This window comes from Aquarana catesbeiana, linkage group LG11 (assembly GCF_042186555.1).
Source record: "Aquarana catesbeiana isolate 2022-GZ linkage group LG11, ASM4218655v1, whole genome shotgun sequence".
NCBI lineage: Eukaryota > Metazoa > Chordata > Amphibia > Anura > Ranidae > Aquarana > Aquarana catesbeiana.
In genome coordinates this window covers 102801972-102819888 of record NC_133334.1, presented here as the reverse complement: position 1 = coordinate 102819888, position 17917 = coordinate 102801972, and the positions used below count along the sequence as shown (strand labels likewise).

The 17917-nt window shown below is 38.5% G+C and overlaps 1 protein-coding gene across 2 annotated transcripts in view; it reads left to right on the top strand.

Annotated features, from left to right (window-relative positions):
• The first annotated feature begins 859 nt into the window (after positions 1-859).
• The window catches only part of LOC141112206 (uncharacterized), a 122666-nt gene continuing 105608 nt past the window's right edge, over positions 860-17917 (top strand). For both annotated transcript variants that reach the window (XM_073604800.1, XM_073604799.1), the window contains exons 1-10: positions 860-1006; positions 1895-2156; positions 4879-4993; positions 5202-5292; positions 7024-7139; positions 9647-9863; positions 12999-13124; positions 14700-14817; positions 15965-16103; positions 17765-17875. In XM_073604800.1, the coding sequence (XP_073460901.1) occupies positions 886-1006; positions 1895-2156; positions 4879-4993; positions 5202-5292; positions 7024-7139; positions 9647-9863; positions 12999-13124; positions 14700-14817; positions 15965-16103; positions 17765-17875 (1416 nt within the window). In that variant the 5' untranslated portion in view covers positions 860-885. The remainder of the gene's footprint in view (positions 1007-1894; positions 2157-4878; positions 4994-5201; positions 5293-7023; positions 7140-9646; positions 9864-12998; positions 13125-14699; positions 14818-15964; positions 16104-17764; positions 17876-17917) is intronic.

Sequence of the window (17917 nt, the reverse complement as noted above, 5' to 3'; positions counted from 1 at the left end):
TCTGGGTCACTGACTTGTGAATCCAGTAAGACTTATGTTACACTAGCAAGTGTGTTTCTGGTATGAGCTAGCCAGTGGCAGGATCACTATTCAGGGTACAGAAGGGCAGTGAAACAATCATCTACTTGTAGCGCACCCCCCGAAGGAGCTGCAAGTTAATAGGGATCCCCCACCCAGCACAGCCAGGCACACCGCATCTTCAAAGTTCCATAGAGAGATGGTCACAATCTCCTATCATGCAAATTGGATGCGGAAAAAGTTGTGGTTTCACCGTCAATAATGTAGATCAAAATACTGGACATCATAGCAGTCACATGCTGTGCTTCAGCCATAGATGTGTTCCTATTAATGAGTATTTAGTTGTTCATTCGTATTATACCTATATTTTTTAGCTGTATTTTACTGGTTGCTATAAGTTACTTCAATCAAATGATATTATTATTATATTGCATTAGGTCTTGCCTTCCCATCCTGTTATAGTAGGTGTAGAAGGTATACAAAGTTTTTGAAAGCATGCCAGGTTCACATTAAATAATGAATGTAGCATTTTGTCTGCCATAATTTGTGGTATTATCTGTCAGCTATATACAAACAAGGTAACATGTTAGCCTGGCTAATTAAGTAATTATCACACCTCAGTTTATTTACACAGTTCATACTGTCTTAGGCAAACTCACTCACTAGTCTGAATATAAAAAAAAAAAGAATGTCCAGCAATGTCCTGGTTAAGGAAATGAATGCCATCGCTAGATCCCTCCCAAATATCTTAATATGAGAAATAAAAAAAGAGAAAGAGAAAAGGAATGCTTGTTTGTAAAGATTAAACATTTTCCTCCCCTTTGATGTGATGTCATATATACACTACAAAATCCTATAAAGTTGTGAATGTTTCCCATGCTTCTCACCATTCATTCACCCAGGGGCATTACAATGGGATACCATTCTGCTAGCCTGGGGGTACTGTGGATGGTTGTGGCTCTTTCAAGTACAATTGATGTGATACCAGGTAAATGTGTTTCCTATAGCCTACAGCTTTTATTTCTTTCTCTTATGTCATTTCATTGTCTCCACTGTACCAAAGGCGACATTTAGTCATGCCAAGGAATTTCAAGCCTTTAAAACATATTTTTTTAATTGAAATACAATATGCACATTCACTGATCAGTGAGTATTAAACATGTTTTCCACAGGCAAAGGGATGTAAAGCAGGCTTATTACAGAATAGACAATAGAAAATTGGGTATTCATAACCCATCCCATGTATTTGAAGCTGCAATAATGTCCATATATAAAAAGCCATATATTGCTGATGCTTATACCCCCTAAAATGTCTTGCGGCTAGTTCTGTCCTAAGGCTTGACAACTGGCCTACATGTATGGGTATCTGATAGGTTTTAGCAGACTACGACATCTTAAGAGTAAAACATCACTCAAGTAAATGGACAGAAACCTATGCCAGTGCTTTAACCATTTTAGCTAACCTTATTTATACTTAAATCTTATAGCACTTTTTGATTACATTTTGAATAAAAATATATGGAATATTGCCCTGATTTACTAAAGTCTGAGCAGCAGTGAAGTGCAGTGAAGTGAACACAAATATGCCATTGCCTGCAGGGAAATAATTAAAAAAAGAACACCCCTTTGATTGATATTTAAGATGAACTCATTCATTTCACTAATTTCACTCACACACAAATGTTAGTAAATCAACCTGTATTTTCCTTTAGGCCTTATGACTACATTTATTTAATTCTGAATTAGAAGAGAAATGTCAATGTTAATAGTGTTTTTATAGGTAGTTTAAATTATTCATGTCATGGAACAGGTATCAATTTATTGCATACTGTGAACCATTTAAATGATCTCAACTAATGACTGAATTTGTTCCCAGGTCGAAAACGTAATCATGGTCATGACGTCTGCAGTACATGGGGGAACAATCACTTTAAGACATTCGATGGGGACTATTACCAGTTTCCTGGCAAGTGCACCTACAACTTGGCTTCTGATTGCCGGGACTCTTACAAGGAATTCTCCATCCATATCCACCGGTCAACTGACAGTGATCACCCACTCATAGACAAGATCACTATCACTGTCAAAGATGTTGTCATTCAACTGAACACAAACTTAGCAGTGGTAGATGGAGCCATGTAAGTCACTATAGAAAAACTGTAAATAGTATGTTAATATGATTTTTTTTCTGGTTATTCTATTCAATTTTTGCTTTGTAAACCATATTTATCATGTCTCCTGTGATGCACATGTAACATTCCTAAACTGTACAATTTTGGCTCCCAAATTATTTGAAATTTATACCATTTTACACAATTATATACACTGAAAACATTTCAAGTCCAGCCTTAAAAAAATCTGTACATCTTCAGTAATTCTAGTGGTTTAAAGGGACACGTACTGTAAAAATGTAAGCTGCCTTTCCTGACCTACTTATGTAAATGCTAGTTGTCTGTATGGTTGTCTGGTTTTCATAGTTTCTGAGTCACTGATACAGAAATAGCATGCAGTTATTAAAGTCACAGTGAGGTTAGATCTTTCAATGCCTGGCACACATGGGCCCAATATCATCCAGTTCAACAGAAACTGGCCGACATTCAGCCCATGTGTACAGCAGCCTGTCCAACAGAAGCCTGCCAAACGTCCAGCTTCTGTAGAATAGGCATGCCAGAAAAACATTTGCCAAACGTAATCTGATCAGTGATGACCAGTGTGTTCTGGTGGTGTGGGGTGGGCGGGATCTTTGCAGTCCCCCTGTCAGAACACAATAGCTCAGTGGGGAGATCGCTGCACTAAAATCGCATCCTTAGTTGAGCGACCTCCTCCTGAGCTCCTCAGTTGGGCTGAATGAAAATAAAAACTCATAGTGTGTACCAGGCATTATCTGCAGGCTTGTTCCTGGTCAGTGATTAGGAAAATAATGAAGATATTAAATTAGCATGACAGCCAGGGAACTAGCTTTTTATATAAGAAGTAATGGACAGTTTACATATTAGCACAATTTTTCAATTTTGGATAGAGTAGGAAAGGTTTAAGACCTCTTTTATATTTTTTACTGCAGGCTGTGTCCCCATTGGTGAGATAAACTCTCTATTTATCCTAGTAACTATAGCCAACAGGACTGAAAATGGGGGAAAATCCAACATTTTGAATTGCCACCACACAAGAGGACTAGAGCTGAAATCTTCCAACAGTGGCATTTGTTCTGGTGACAATTGTCTCAAAGAGGAATTCTATCTTTGTCCCAGCACTCATATTTTCTCCACCAAGGCAGCCCATTTGCAGTGTACAGGCATATGCAAAATATAGAACTGTTTTCTTTAGTACATAGGCAGTTGATAGACTGATAGACAAGTACTATGTAGATTTATGAGTAGTTTATCAAAAATGCTTCTTTGAAAGGAACATTGCTATTACAAACTCTACTTCAGGTTTTTACAATAACCAACTAAGTCACCTTGAGAGGTGACAAAGTGGTTTGTATGACCTAGACAGTATTTTGTTCAACAATCTTTCCTGACCTTCTTTAATTTATATTCTATTTTCAGAACTGTAGTAATTTGGAGATTTTTAGATATTTTAAAAAGTAAAAAGATCAGAAAAATTACAATAAAACTTTTGCTATGTAGTTGTCCAGCCAAAAAGCCCACTTCAGTGCTAGGGAATGATGCCTGTTACTGAACTCAGGGACATTTATTATTAGGTCTGTCTAAATATTCCCCATATTGGATTTTTGAAGATTAATTGAGCACTGTCTAGATTATGTTTCTTGATTCCATACACATTTGCCAATTGACAAAACAACCATAGGTACAACAGAACGTTATGTAATCCTGATCTGCGTTACTAAATGTTTTGGGTGATTACATTTCGAAATCTCCAGTTTTCCCGAAAGGGTCGTTTAAATGAAACTGCATTAATTATTGGCTGAACAGTTTATAATCGGTTTTAAATGTATTGTTATCTGAGGCAACCTGAGATGTTGCGTGATATGACTAACTTCTTTCATTTATCGTCTTGATTGTTGTTTCCCAGGGTCACTCTGAAATCCCATATTGTGTTTTTCTACTAAAATATATTAGATGTATTATGATTTTACATTTTTAGAAAACAGTATAGTGCTTTGCTTCTAATATCATTTACAGCTCTATTTTAATCATCTAAATGCTTTTGATATATTGCCCTAGTATAATAAATAGGTATTACTTATAATGGGGACTAATGAGCTAATTTGTTTATAGCAAGTGTGTGTTCTATCAGCGACAACAGTCGTGTCAGTGATGAGTATGAATTTATTTTATTGTTAGACATGGGTCACACAAAAAAGGAGTGAATAGTCTTCACTAGGGACATAATATGTTGATGATTTTTTTTCAACAATACAGAAATAGTCATGCATCAGAACATTCATGTGGTAATGTTAGTCCCATGTCAATTTAGTGTTCTATAACAGTGTTAATTATTATATTATATTTAAATTAGTTTTGATAAAATTCTTGTTCCAAGAATAGTACTTTCCTTCCATCGCCGTAATGCATTTCTACTGTACCCCATCATCATAAGGACCTCCCCAAACTTTGAATATCTGTGAATACCAAAATGTTTATATAGCACACCCTGTGACATTCCAGAAGATGAATGCAGTGCTATGCTCACTCCTCACTCTTATACTCTACATATCCTCCCAAAAAGTCAGTCCAAAACAAATGTTATTAAAATAGCTGATAATTTACAGTTTTCCTTCTAAACGTGTAAATATGTTGTGCTCTAAAGTCTGCTGTCCTTAACTTTTTTTATTAAACAGAATGTTTGCATAGGTTACCTAATATTAAAACCATACTTTTAAATATTGTTTTGCAGTGCCAGGACTCCTTTCTATATGTCTGGCATCCTCATTCATAAAAATGATGCATACTTTAAGGTCTACACAAAAATTGGATTGACAGTGATGTGGAATAAAGAAGATGCTGTAATGGTGAGAGACCCCCTATAGTGTTTAAGTTACAGTTTATCGTAAATAATCTGACAGCAGCTTACATTTTATGATATCAACTTCTGTTTAATGCGCCAAAACTCTTTGGCACCAATCTAGGGCAGTGATAGTTTTATGACATGTGAAACATTCTGTAAGGGTTGTAGTAAATTGTAAATGTAATTATGATTGTGTCATTTCTCTTACTTAGCTGGAGCTCGACCCAAAATATAAAAATCATACCTGTGGCTTGTGTGGAGATTATAATGGTGTGCCCATCCATGATGAATTCCTCTCTGGAGGTGAGTAAGATGGAATTACCATTTCATTACAATACCTCACTTTATCTTACCACTGTTAGGAAAATATAAAAAGACAGCTGACAACTATACACTAGTTTGCTATAGCATTGGTATATTTAGTGTAAGTAGACAAGAGAGAGTCTTTGAAACCATGACATTTTGAATGCCATGGAAATAACTACATACTGTAGATACTAATGCAATTCAATAATGCAAGGTCAGCCTTTCCAACCAGGGTCTCTAGAACCCTAAGGTCTTCCCAAAGGTTGCTAGGGTTTCCTCGAGCAGTGAGCAACTGAAAATCGATCTCTTGACCACTGGTGCCTGCATAGTTCTTGGCTTATTGTGAGACCATTTGAGCCTCTTATTTTGCTTCTTAGGCAAATACCTACTGAAATATAAGACATTTTTAGTTGTCTGTAAAGGTTGAAATTTTTTTACTGACCATTAATGCAACTGAACTTTATTCCCAAAGAACCCCAATGTAAAGGGCATTCATTTCATGACCACCAACTACAGGGGAACTCTATCTACTGACCTTTATTGTAGGGGGTAGTCTTCCCACTGACTATCAATGTAGCGAGCGTGCTTCTCAGTGACCAAAAATAAAAAAAACAGTCTTCCCACTGCCCACAAATTATTGGGGGCATTCAATTCTCAGACCATCTATATCAATTGAATTCTAACCTGCAATGACCACCTATGTCAGGTGCATTTTTTTCTCTGACCACCAATGTACAGGGCATTTTTTCCACTATCAAAACAGGTTAAAAAAATGATCCATTCTGGGTGTCAGCTATGCCAGGTACACCACATTCTTTATTACTTTTAATTATAGTTATATTTACAACATATTGATCATGCTAATGTACTCTGTGCTGTATATATATCTTTTAGCAGGAGTTCCTGGAGACCTGAAAATTATTTTAAGGGTTTACTCAGAGGCAAATGATTTAAAAAAGGCTGACTTATGTGAATGGGATAAATCAAATGTGTAATTTACCTTCTGATGATTGATCTGAACAGAAAAAGAGCTTCATTTCTGAAATGTATCTGCAGGGATCCAATGTTAGCTGCCATTTTTGTATACCAAGAAAACTGAAGAAAAACTAATTAGAACCCCTGTCTGTTCCCCTTTTTGGGAGATTCACCCACAGGAAAATTAGGGGAAATCAACCCATAGGACACAATGGCAAAAAAAACAACAAAAAAACTGAGAGGGGTTATACCCCTCCGTTACTCTATCCAAATGTTAAAAAAAAAAGTTTTGCCTTTAGTTCTACTTTAACTTTCAAAAAAGTTAAACAGACATTTTGCAAGAGTAAAGTGAGAGAGGTTTTAGAGCAGTGTATTTTTGATGCAATGGAATGGGTATTTCTGGACGATGTGATACTGCTGCCGTTCGTTTTTAGGGAAGATGGAGGTCAGGAAAAATCTATGGTTCCTTAAGAATGTGGGTGCCATGGACAAATGCTCAGTTTGCTCTGCCCAACACTGGCCCTTTGGACTGTACAGGACTATTCTTTCCTCTAAAAGAAAAATTAGAAATCCCATAATACATGTTATCAGTGAATAGGTACTTAATTTAGCTTTTTGCTTTTTGATGTGTCATGTCCAAAATTGTCTGCACTGCAGGAAATAAATTCTACCTCAACCAAGACCTGCTCTTGTAATTCCCAGACAGTAGCTTTTTTATATTGAATATTACTATTAAGTTTTTTTGCTTCTCAGATATAATTCTCAGCTCTGCCCAGTTTGGAAACCTGCAGAATATTGATGATCCAAATAATGAGTGCACTGATGTAGATGAGACTCTATTTCCAAGCACAGAACATTGTTTCCAACATGTGAGTATTTAAATTGTGACATAAAAAGTATTTTTCATGGTAAGGAGTGACTGCAGTGTTTTTCACTTCCAGTTGTTTTTTTAAATATTTTTTAAAAACACCCATGTGATGGTCGCACCTATACATATATACTGTATATAGCGGTATGAGTAATAAATGTATGTCTTAGCAGTCTTTTTCTTTTTAAAAAAATGACTTTGCTCTTCCCTGCGAGCGTGCTCCCATTTTGAGCGTGGGCATCTGAAGCCCACTCGTTGCTTCCTCCGGGATATGGAGCTCGCACATGCGCATATCAGAAAAAAAGGATGGCACACAAATATTACAATGCTACAAGCAGAGGATACACATTGACTCCTGGGATTGATGAAACTCATATCCCAGAAGGCAATGTGTGGCCACTGGCCTGAAATGACATATCTCACCATGGCGAGGTACGGAGGAAACGGAACACTGGCTGGCGAAATAAGGTACATATATTGCTGGGAAAAAAAAAAGCGCCCAATGATAAATTGTGCAGTAGTCACGAAGGCTGGGGTGAAAAGTTTAAAATGTGGGTGGAACTCTGCTTTAACTAAATATTAAACTGTATGTACTTTTGCAGCCAAATTGGGAAAACACCTATTTTATATTTGTTACATCTTCCCATTGACATAGAATAACTTGGAAAAATGTTAAAAAATTGCTGCTTACCTTTTTACTTGCTTTTCGTGTGCCTAAAAATCATACCTAGCTTTCCCCAATATGCATGTTAAAGAGGATCTTCAGTTGCTTTTGAAAAAAATAAAAGTCAGCAGCTACAAATACTTTAGCTGCTGACTTTTAATAAAAGGACACTTACCTGTCCAGGGATCCAGCACTGTCCTTACCTGGGCTGTTTTTTTGCCAGTCTTTGGGTCTCCAGTGCCACCATCTTGACTATGGAAAGCCAGTTGGAACTCCTTGCAGCTTCACAGCTGGCTCTTCACTGCACATGGGTTCTGTGAATGATCCCGTAGCCTCCTGGATCCTATGAAATGTCCCAGGAGTTTGTGGACAGGGAAGGGGGCCTGGGCGATTCCAGCGGAAATGGGAGCCCTTACTTTTACATTTTAAAAACTAGGTACCTGCTCCCCAAAAAAAGTTCCAAAAGCAGAGGTGAAATTCAGTGAAATTCCCTTTTAAGGTGAGACTGGCAATGTTTACCCTAGTTAACCTTGTCTGTACTGTGCTTACAGATCTTCATTATCAGTTGTACACTCGATTTTAACACTGTCGCCCTAACAAAGGGTTAGAGATCTCAAGGCATAGGTAGTGTATGTATGTTAGTACACTTTATATCAGTCTTCCCCAGTATGTCCCCAGTTTCATTTAGTTTAGAATAGCTTGCAGACCTGTACAGACCTGCTCCAAGAAAACAACTGGACATGTTAAGGATATTTTTAAAATTATTTTCCTAAGGTATGCCATGTGCCATAACAAACATATAATGGGGATTTCTCAGCTATGACTGCAAATGTGGAACTATACATTAAAGCAATTGTAAAGTTAAAAAAAAAAAAAAACCCCAAAAAACCAAACATGTCTATACTTACCTGCTCTGTAAAGAGCGGCCACGAACCTTCTCTTCTTGGGTCCCCCATCGGCGTTCCTGGCCCCTCTTCTCTGTCCAGTGCCCCCATGGGAGGCACTCATGCGTGCTCGCTCCTGAGCCCTGCTGCTGCGTCCAATGACACAGACAGTGGGACGTCCCCGCCCCCGCTCCCTCATCACTGGCTTTGATTGACAGCACTGGGAGCCAATGGCTCCTGGTACCACTGGAAAGCCAGTGAGACCCAGAAGTGAGGGGAGAGAAGAGCTGGGGACATGCACCTCGCTGGATCGAATGAGGGCTCAGTTAAGCAAAAGGGGGTGAGGGTGGACACTGATGCCTAAACAATTTTTACCGTAATGCAAGGAATGCATTAAGGTAAAAAAAAATTAGGGTTTAGAGCCACTTTAAAGAGACAGTGGGGGTTATTTATGAAAGGCAAATCCACTTTACACTGCAAGTGCACTTGGAAGTGCAGTCGCTCTAAATCTAAGGGGTAGATCTGAAATGAGTGGAAGCTCTGCTGATTTTATCATCCAATCATATGCAAGCTAAAATGCTGTTTTTTTATTTTCCTTGCATGTCCCCCTCAGATCTACAGCGACTTTACTTCCAAGTGCACTTGCAGTGCAAAGTGGATTTTCCTTTAGTAAATAAACCCCACTGTGCGTTGCTGTTTAGCCTGGATAGAGTAATCTGTTAGGTGTCTTCTGTTCAGCCAGAGTATGGTCAGCTTTAGTCTCCATCTTTTTTCACAATATTCCTAATCTAATTTACTCAACTGCAACCATATTTACCCAAAACCATGCCCATGTTTCCAAAGCCTTAGCCTAATATGAATTTAACAAAACTGTGACAACATTTATGAACCTGTCTCTGCTGAAGGTAATTCTGATACCTATAACCCTATGATTTTAACATTGTTCTTTTTCCCCTATAGCACTCGGTGTGTGAAGAACACCTGGGAAATGCTGCGTTTTCTGACTGCAAAGATCTGCTCAATGTGGATGCTTTCATTAATGCCTGTATGATGGATATGTGCTCCTGTAGCCAATCCCAAGATTCCTTCTGTCTGTGTAGCACTATCAGTGAATATTCCAGGCAGTGTTCCCATGCTGGAGGTCACCCAGGAAACTGGAGGACTGACAGTTTCTGTCGTAAGTATGCTTTCCACATTGAAAAAAACAAAGTACAAAACCAAGAAACTATTGGATTAGATACTTTTTACCTAGGCAAAATGACATACTATCTTCTCTTCCAATGAAGAATGTTCATTATTCTTCTGTTTCACATTATGCATATACCAGTAGAATTTTTTTAAATGTTTGTACGGAAATTGTGAAAAATCGCCTTTGTCAGAGCATTTCATCTTGCATCATTAAGTCAACTATTTTGTTCACTAGCCCTTAAAATTGTGTCCAGATATTCTATTTAAATAGAATCCCAGACATAAGAAATGGGTTTAATTTCCCAAACAAAAACCACACATACAGTTATAGTTTTTATTTTTTTTTAAGTTAAGGAATTTAATATTCCATCCTTCTGTTTTGAATGTTCTTGCCATGACAACAGAAAAAGATCATCGATTTGACCCCACTAACCAACACAAAATCAAACAACATTCTGGAAAAAAATCAATTCTACTGGTCTACAAATATTGATGTAGCACCTGGCAGGGGCAGGGCTTAGGTACACTATTGATTATACCATTTTCTTTCCTTCCACCATGGAGCAACACCAGTGTTGATTGGGGCAGCCCTCCCACAATGCTAATGTCAGGAATACTTAACTGTTGGCAGGACACAATGATCACTGTGGGTGGTTATAGCCACCCATGGCAATCAAATAAAAAATATCCAACAGGCTTGTTATACTGAAGTCGATCAATGGATCGACTTCAATACAACCAGCCTGCCCATAAATGGAATGAATCTTGGGCAGTTCAGCAGGGACCGGCCAAGATTTGATCCATCTATGACCAGCTTTAGTAGCCTGTATGGGAAGTACAGTACTAAATGGACTGACTCAGGCAGAGAAAGCAGCAGAATACTCTTTCCCTTGAAATGGGGCATAAGGTATCATTATACAGATGAGGTCATCCATCTTTATGGGGCTAAAAACAAAAGAGACATAGTATAAGACGCCTGCATAATGATTTATCTGTTGGCAAGTCTGTCTGGATATAATCAGTTCATGTATTGTTCACTGAGCTCTATCAGATTACTATAAAAGCACATAGTATTCTGCATTGTTCTTAAATATTTTGGAATGGCTTGGCTATCATTGGTGACATTATTTATAAAAAGAACCAGTCACAGGTGGGATTAAAACAGAATCATAATATATTTTGTTTAACCTATTATTATTCTGCAGGCTTACCTGTAAAAGATTTATATTAGCCCTGTTATTGATCTAATCTACTCCGACCATCCAACACGACTCACTCCATAAGGTACAAAATACCCTGCTTCTGAACGTCAGTTTAACAGTCAGATTATGTAAAGCAGAACTAAACCCTCCTATCCTATACAGCCAAGGGAGCTGCCATCTTAGCCTCTGTTGGATCTGGAGTTGCCATTGTGTTGAACATGTGATCATTTATGACATCAGCCATTTGATGACTGGACAGTTCGGTTGAGCACAAACAACTGTGACAGTTATCATTCCTGGCATACTTTGAATGCATCTGTTTTGGGAAACACTTAAGGGCTCTTTCACACGGGGCGGATCAGTAATGATCTGCCCTGTGAACACCCGCTTGCTCAGTGGGGATCGCTCCGCCAATCCCCGCTGAGCAGGTAGATGACAGGTCCGTCGCTGCACACTGTGCAGCGACGGACCTGTCAGAGCGCCGCTCTCCCCTATGGGGGATCGGATGATGACGGACCGTAGAGTCCGATCAGAAAACGGATGGAAAAGTAGGGTTTTCCTCCGTTACACTTTTCGGATCGGAGCGGGTCGGATTTCAGCGGATGTTCATCCGCTGACATCCGCTATTCCATAGGGATACATGTATGTCCGTTTTTCATCCGAAAACGGAAGGATGAAAAACGGACATACGGATCGTCCGTGTGAAAGAGCCCTAAATCGCTAGGTTTTGTTTGGCTTTATCTTCTCTCAATGAACTGTTCCAAAGTGTTTATTTTAACTGTCAAGAGTTTAAAACCAGAAAGATAAAGAGAAACCTGTATGTGGAATATGCTGTACCTTATGAAGCAGGTTACGATGGAGGGACTGTTGATTTTTTTTTTTTTAACATGCACTGGGGTGGTTTTACTAAAGGCAAATAGACTGTGTATATTGCAAGTGCAGTTGCACTCATTTTACATGGGTGCTTAGTAAATATGTCAAAATTCTGCTGATTTCTATAATCCAATCATGTGCAAGCAAGAATGCTGTTTTTTATTCTCCTTGCAGCTAATTGGCTGTTCTTTACAAAGCGAAGCTTTAACACATTTACTAGGTTCTAGTTAAAACGAATGCAGCTGTACTTGCGAAGTGCACAATCTATTTGCATTTTAGTAAATCCACCCCAGGGCATTTACAAAAAAAGGAACATGCACTTTTTGTCGCGTTAGGCAGCCCGTTCAAATGATAGCTCTCTGATTGGTGGAGAGCTGGTTGTGTGACTTTGATGGACTCTCGCTGGGAGGCTGAGACGGCTGTCAGTCCAGGCACCTGGCCGATCCAGACTTTATTGTTGCAATGTCGCGGTGCCTGGACTGATATCCTTGACTTCAGCAGAGAGCGGACTTGCTGAAAATGGGTCACAGGAGTGCAAATCAAATTGCACTTCTGTGACCCATAGGAGAAGCCCTGCCAAACGAGCTTAGGCTGGACTTCTCCTTTAACCTATGTGACGTGACATGAATAAAACCATGTTAATCTTGGATCTACAAGTGAGTGCTGGTGCCTCTTCTTCTTCTAATTTGTCAACATCTGTTGCAGTTACTGCAAGCACTATCCTGTTAAACTAGTCACAACATTGTAAAGAGTACAGCCCAGAACTGTATTACATAAGGTGAACAGTGCATGCTACAAGCACTAGGTTTAAGCAGGATTGCATGGGTGAGGCATAGGATAACATCACCAGCAAAGTACAATGACCCATAGCAAACCAACCAGTGTTTAAACTGCATCAATTTAATGTAGCTTGATTACTCAAAAATTAAATACAATTGGTTACTTTGGAATACAGCACATTGGTGTTTGCATTTATTAAATAAAGATCGTACATACAGTATATTAACGAAAAATAACTGTAGTAACACCTTGTCTTTTACATTTTACAGCTAAGCAATGTCCTGCTAATATGATTTATCAAGAGAGTGCCTCCCCCTGTAAAAACTCTTGCTCCCGCCTAGAGATACACAGCCTGTGTGAGGAACACAATATGGACGGCTGCTTCTGTCCTGAAGGTGAGTCACATGGGGATGATATACTAATTAAAGCAGACCTTCAGTCATTTTTTCAACTTTCCATCTATTAAATCTTCTGCACTTGTTGTTTTAACTTTGGATAGGAGAACATTTTTTTTCTGCCAGTAAGTACCTTATACAACCCACTTCCTGTTTCTTGTCTGGTAAAAAGTCTAGGCTTATGACATCATGCACAGCTCTTTCTCTCACTCTTGTGAGAGTTTGCCAGGAAGGAAGGGGGGATCAGTCATTAGAGGGCCCATAAGAGCTGCAGATCTGGATGTGTGCCTCTGAGTGTCTGTGTAAATCCAGGAAGTGAACAGGCAGCAGCTTCAGTTGCCCACAGGTAAAATGGTTGCAGCCAGACTCAGTGGAGGGAGATTTCTGCAGCATATTTGTCAAGTACAGAATCACAGTATATATAAAATAATATGCAAAGTGGTTGAAGGGAAGCCTCAGAATGGCAAAGATGTTTCCTTTTTTTACAAATTATGAGAGCAGACTGCAGTTCCTCTTTAAGGTAGTTATAGCATTAAAATACGTACATAAAATACATATCCAGCAGTGGCTTTGCATGGCTATGCAGTGTTTTGTGGGATGCATGTCCACTCCATGCATGTGCTACAATGTAAAACATATTCCAGTGAGAGGCAGGCACTGTATATCCTAAAGAGCCAGTCCAAGCTAATTTCTCAGTTATATATGGAGTATGTTAGGCTAGGTCACCTGCTGCTTTTTTTAATATCTCTTGAGGATTCTGATGTTGGGATTTCCCAGCCATAGTTCCTGGCTCTGTTCCTGTCCACCTGTCAACATTTTTCATGCTTTCCATGGAGGTGTTCTTGCTCCTCCTTATGCATTTTTATAATACAGAACTATTCAAAAAATTATCAAAGATAGTGGAAACCTCTCATAATGGCTGCTGCAGGTGTGCAGCCCAAGGGACTCAGTAACTCTCACCACAGAAGTCACTTAAACATAGAGGAAGCCATTAGGTGCTTAAAAATGATTGTAAAGGCAAAATAATTTTTATCAAAATAAAACAGAGGTTTATATTTATCTGCTCTGTGCAATGGTATTGCACAGAGCGGCTGCTCACTTCCTCTTCTGAGGTCCCCCACTGGCACAATCCGCTCCTCCTCTTCTGTGTGTGCCCTCATAACAAGCTGCTTACTATGGGGCACATGTTCAGTCACATGTGTCTCCCCTCCACTCTCTCCTTTTTTGATTTGATTAACAGCAGCAGGAGCCATTGACTCCTGCTGCTCTCAGCAAAAGCCTATGAGACCTGCAATAGAGGAAAGAAGATATGCAGCCAGGCACAGAGCTGAATATCACTGTTGGTGGACTGACACTTTAATGATCAAACACAGACAAGGTAGAAATAAAAGATGGTGGCTATGAATAATCCAAATACCAGTGGAAACCCATTTAGTATAATTTAAAGAAGCTGTCCACTTTCAATTCAATATAGTCGAATGTTATTGGTTTCCTACTTTAAGGCTATGTCACATCAAAAATAGCCAGGATATCAGTCCAAATTCTGGGTTGCTAACTTTGTAATCTTATTTTCAGGCACTGTGCAGGATGACTATAGCGATAGAGGATGTGTTGCTGTTAGTGAATGTCACTGTAAACACAGAGGAACTCTGTACGCTCCAGGAGAAACAATCCAGAAAGACTGTGATGAATGGTAAGAACAGTGAGGCTGATTTACTATAGGAAAGGGGAATTCTTAGCTTAACCACACACATTTAGATTTCTCTTGTTCAGCCCAATAGGCTGAATGAGATAAATCACTTGATTTCCTCATGCACACTAACCAGCATTGATGGAGAAATCTTCCCTGCCGCCTCTTGTATGCAGACAGCCACATTACCTGCAACTGTCTGAATACCCAAACAGTGACTGCATCTGATTGAATGTAGTCACTATTCAACCGACATTGTTGAACTCAGCTCCTTTGATTTCTCAACTGAGTTTTGCCCACCTGGGTGATACCAACAGGGTAACACACCACTAGAATTTCAGATGAATAAGCAGTCTAGCTGTGTATGGCCACATTGCTCATGAAAGAGATACTATATTTGCCCTACTGGACCTAAAGTGCATACAAGCCATAAATCTGTTTTTCAGTATTTTTGGCATCATGCCTTACGACTTACACTTTTCTTTAGCATTTTTTTTGTGAATTTGTTGCAGAGTTTCTTACCTGGAGGTCCTGCTAGTAACAGCACTTTCTGTTGCAGTCTGACAATATTAAGTCACAGCCTCGTAATTAGCCACAGTGTTGCCAGCCTGCCACATGTGCTCCTTCAGTTGGCCATTGGGCTGCTTGACAGGTCTATCAGAAAGAAAGCTCAATAGCCAACAGAAAGAGCTCACACAGGAGACTGACATCACTTTTGCTAATTGCAAGGCAGTAGCCTTGCCACCTGCATCAGGAAGTGGTGTTGCTGGCAGAATCTGCAAGTTAGAAACTTTGTAAAAATAAATTGCTTAAAAAATTAATAACAATAAATCATGAGGACAAACATACTATAAAATACATTTACAGTAGGTTTACAAACACTTTAAAGATATTAACGGTATTGATGGTGTGATTACATTTGGTAATATATATTATTGTGTTATATCTTATTGTATTTGGTAATGGCATGGCAGTATGGGGGTGTAATATGTTTCTATCTTAGCATACCAAAATAATCACAAACAGCCAAAATAAATTATTTTACCTATAGATATATTTATTTTCAGATGTATTTGTTGTCCTAAAACCTGTATTGATATAGGATCCCATTAATCTTGAATACATTATCACATATTATTCTTTATTACAGCCGCTGTGAATTAGGAAGATGGAACTGCACGGATCGTTCCTGTCCTGGAGTGTGTTCTATTGAAGGAGGGTCCCATATCACGACATTTGATGGGAAAACCTATACATATCACGGAAACTGCTACTATGTGATGTCTAAGGTAAGTTTTTGATCCTTTTTTGCTTAAAGTGACAAACTATGTTTGTAGCTGATCTCCTTTCAGACAAACCCCTTATCATTTTCAAATTTTACTTGTTACGAGGGGGAATTGGAAATGCAGCCTTGTCTTCAGATCACTGGAGTGCTGCTAGACATTTTTGTGTTTTGAGATTATTAGTAGAACACTTGACACTAGTGCATTCTGGGTGTAACTTTCCACCATAGCAACAACTAACATTTCAGCATTTTTCATAAGAATTAAGAACTTAAGTAGATGCTATAGGTAATAAATATATTAAGAAGATGGTTTGTTTATTGTCCTATATCTTTGGCAGTGAACTTATGGTGAAAAAACTAAAAAGTACGTATAAGCTGCATGACCTGACATTTGACAGCAAAAGTGCTCAGTACATACCTGTAGATTTATTCCTCGGTTTGCTTTCTACAGTACACAGCACTCTTATACATATATTACAGTGCAATAACCACAATTCAAATGGTTACAATGAAGTTAAAATGTAATAACAAATAAAGTGCAATATGTGGTTTTATTAACTTTCTTTGAAATAGTCCTCCAAAAATTTCCTTTGTAGCAAAAAGTGCCTTGTGTACAGTAAGTGCTCCTCTAAAATATCTTGTCTCCTGTATAATAGCAAAGTGCCTTGTGCAAATAATGTGAAAATCAATCGGCAGATGAATCTTCAGTGCATCACTCCACCAGTGTGCCTCCACTGCCACTCAGGAGAACTCACCAAAAGGCCATGACCTTCCAAATCTCAGTAGGTCAATTTTCACCTTATCCCCTTAGGGGATCAAGTGTCCAGGGCTTACACAAATTCCTCCTTACAATATCTTCAGGAACACCAAAGAAGCCAGAAAAGAAAAAAAGCTCCAATATTATAAATACCTTTTATTAAAAGATTTTTTACACCACAACAATCAAAAGCGTATGCAATTACGTTAAAAGGTGCATTTCACCATGCACCCAGGTTTAATCACTATATAATATAATAATATATAATATTATAGTCGGTCTCCACCATCCCTAGTGTGAGCTGGGTGTCAAAAAAAGGTCATTTTTGAGCACTTCAAAGAATTTTAATAATACCACATAATGCATTTTAATTGTTATCATACTTTGATTTAATTGTAACCAATTGAATTGTGGGTATTGCACATTAATGCATAAGAGTGCTGTGTATTGTAGACAGTAAAAACTCATCAGTAAAACAATCAGAACACACTGTGTGGTATGCAGCAGCGAGGAATTAGATTTAATCCTTCTTTGATCACTTGATGCAAAAGGAGGTGAGACTCAATCACTAAAATATAGACATGTTTCAAGGATATTAGGATATATTAGGATTAACATCTACCATAGATCAATACCAGTGTCAAATTATCAGTCATACATGGCATGGGGATTGTAAACATGGATATTCCAGAGTCAGTTACCGAGTTTTATCCTGTGACAGAAATTTCTCAATCCACCAATTAGACTGGCTCAAAATGTATACCCTAGCAAACTGCAACAAATAAGACCCCATTGATCATACAGCCTAACCTGGTCTCTAAACGTACTGTATACATTAAATCAGAATGCACTATACACAATATACTGTACATGTAAAATATTATAAGCAGTGTTCTTTTCTTTTATAGGGTCGCAGAAATGAATCCCATGCTGTCCTCGGAGAATTGGCTCCTTGCAGTTCTTCTAAAAGAGAAACTTGTCTCAAGTCTGTTGTTCTACTCACAGACAACATGCAAAATGCAAGTATACTAAAAATAAGTGAAAAGTAAATAAAAAAGTAT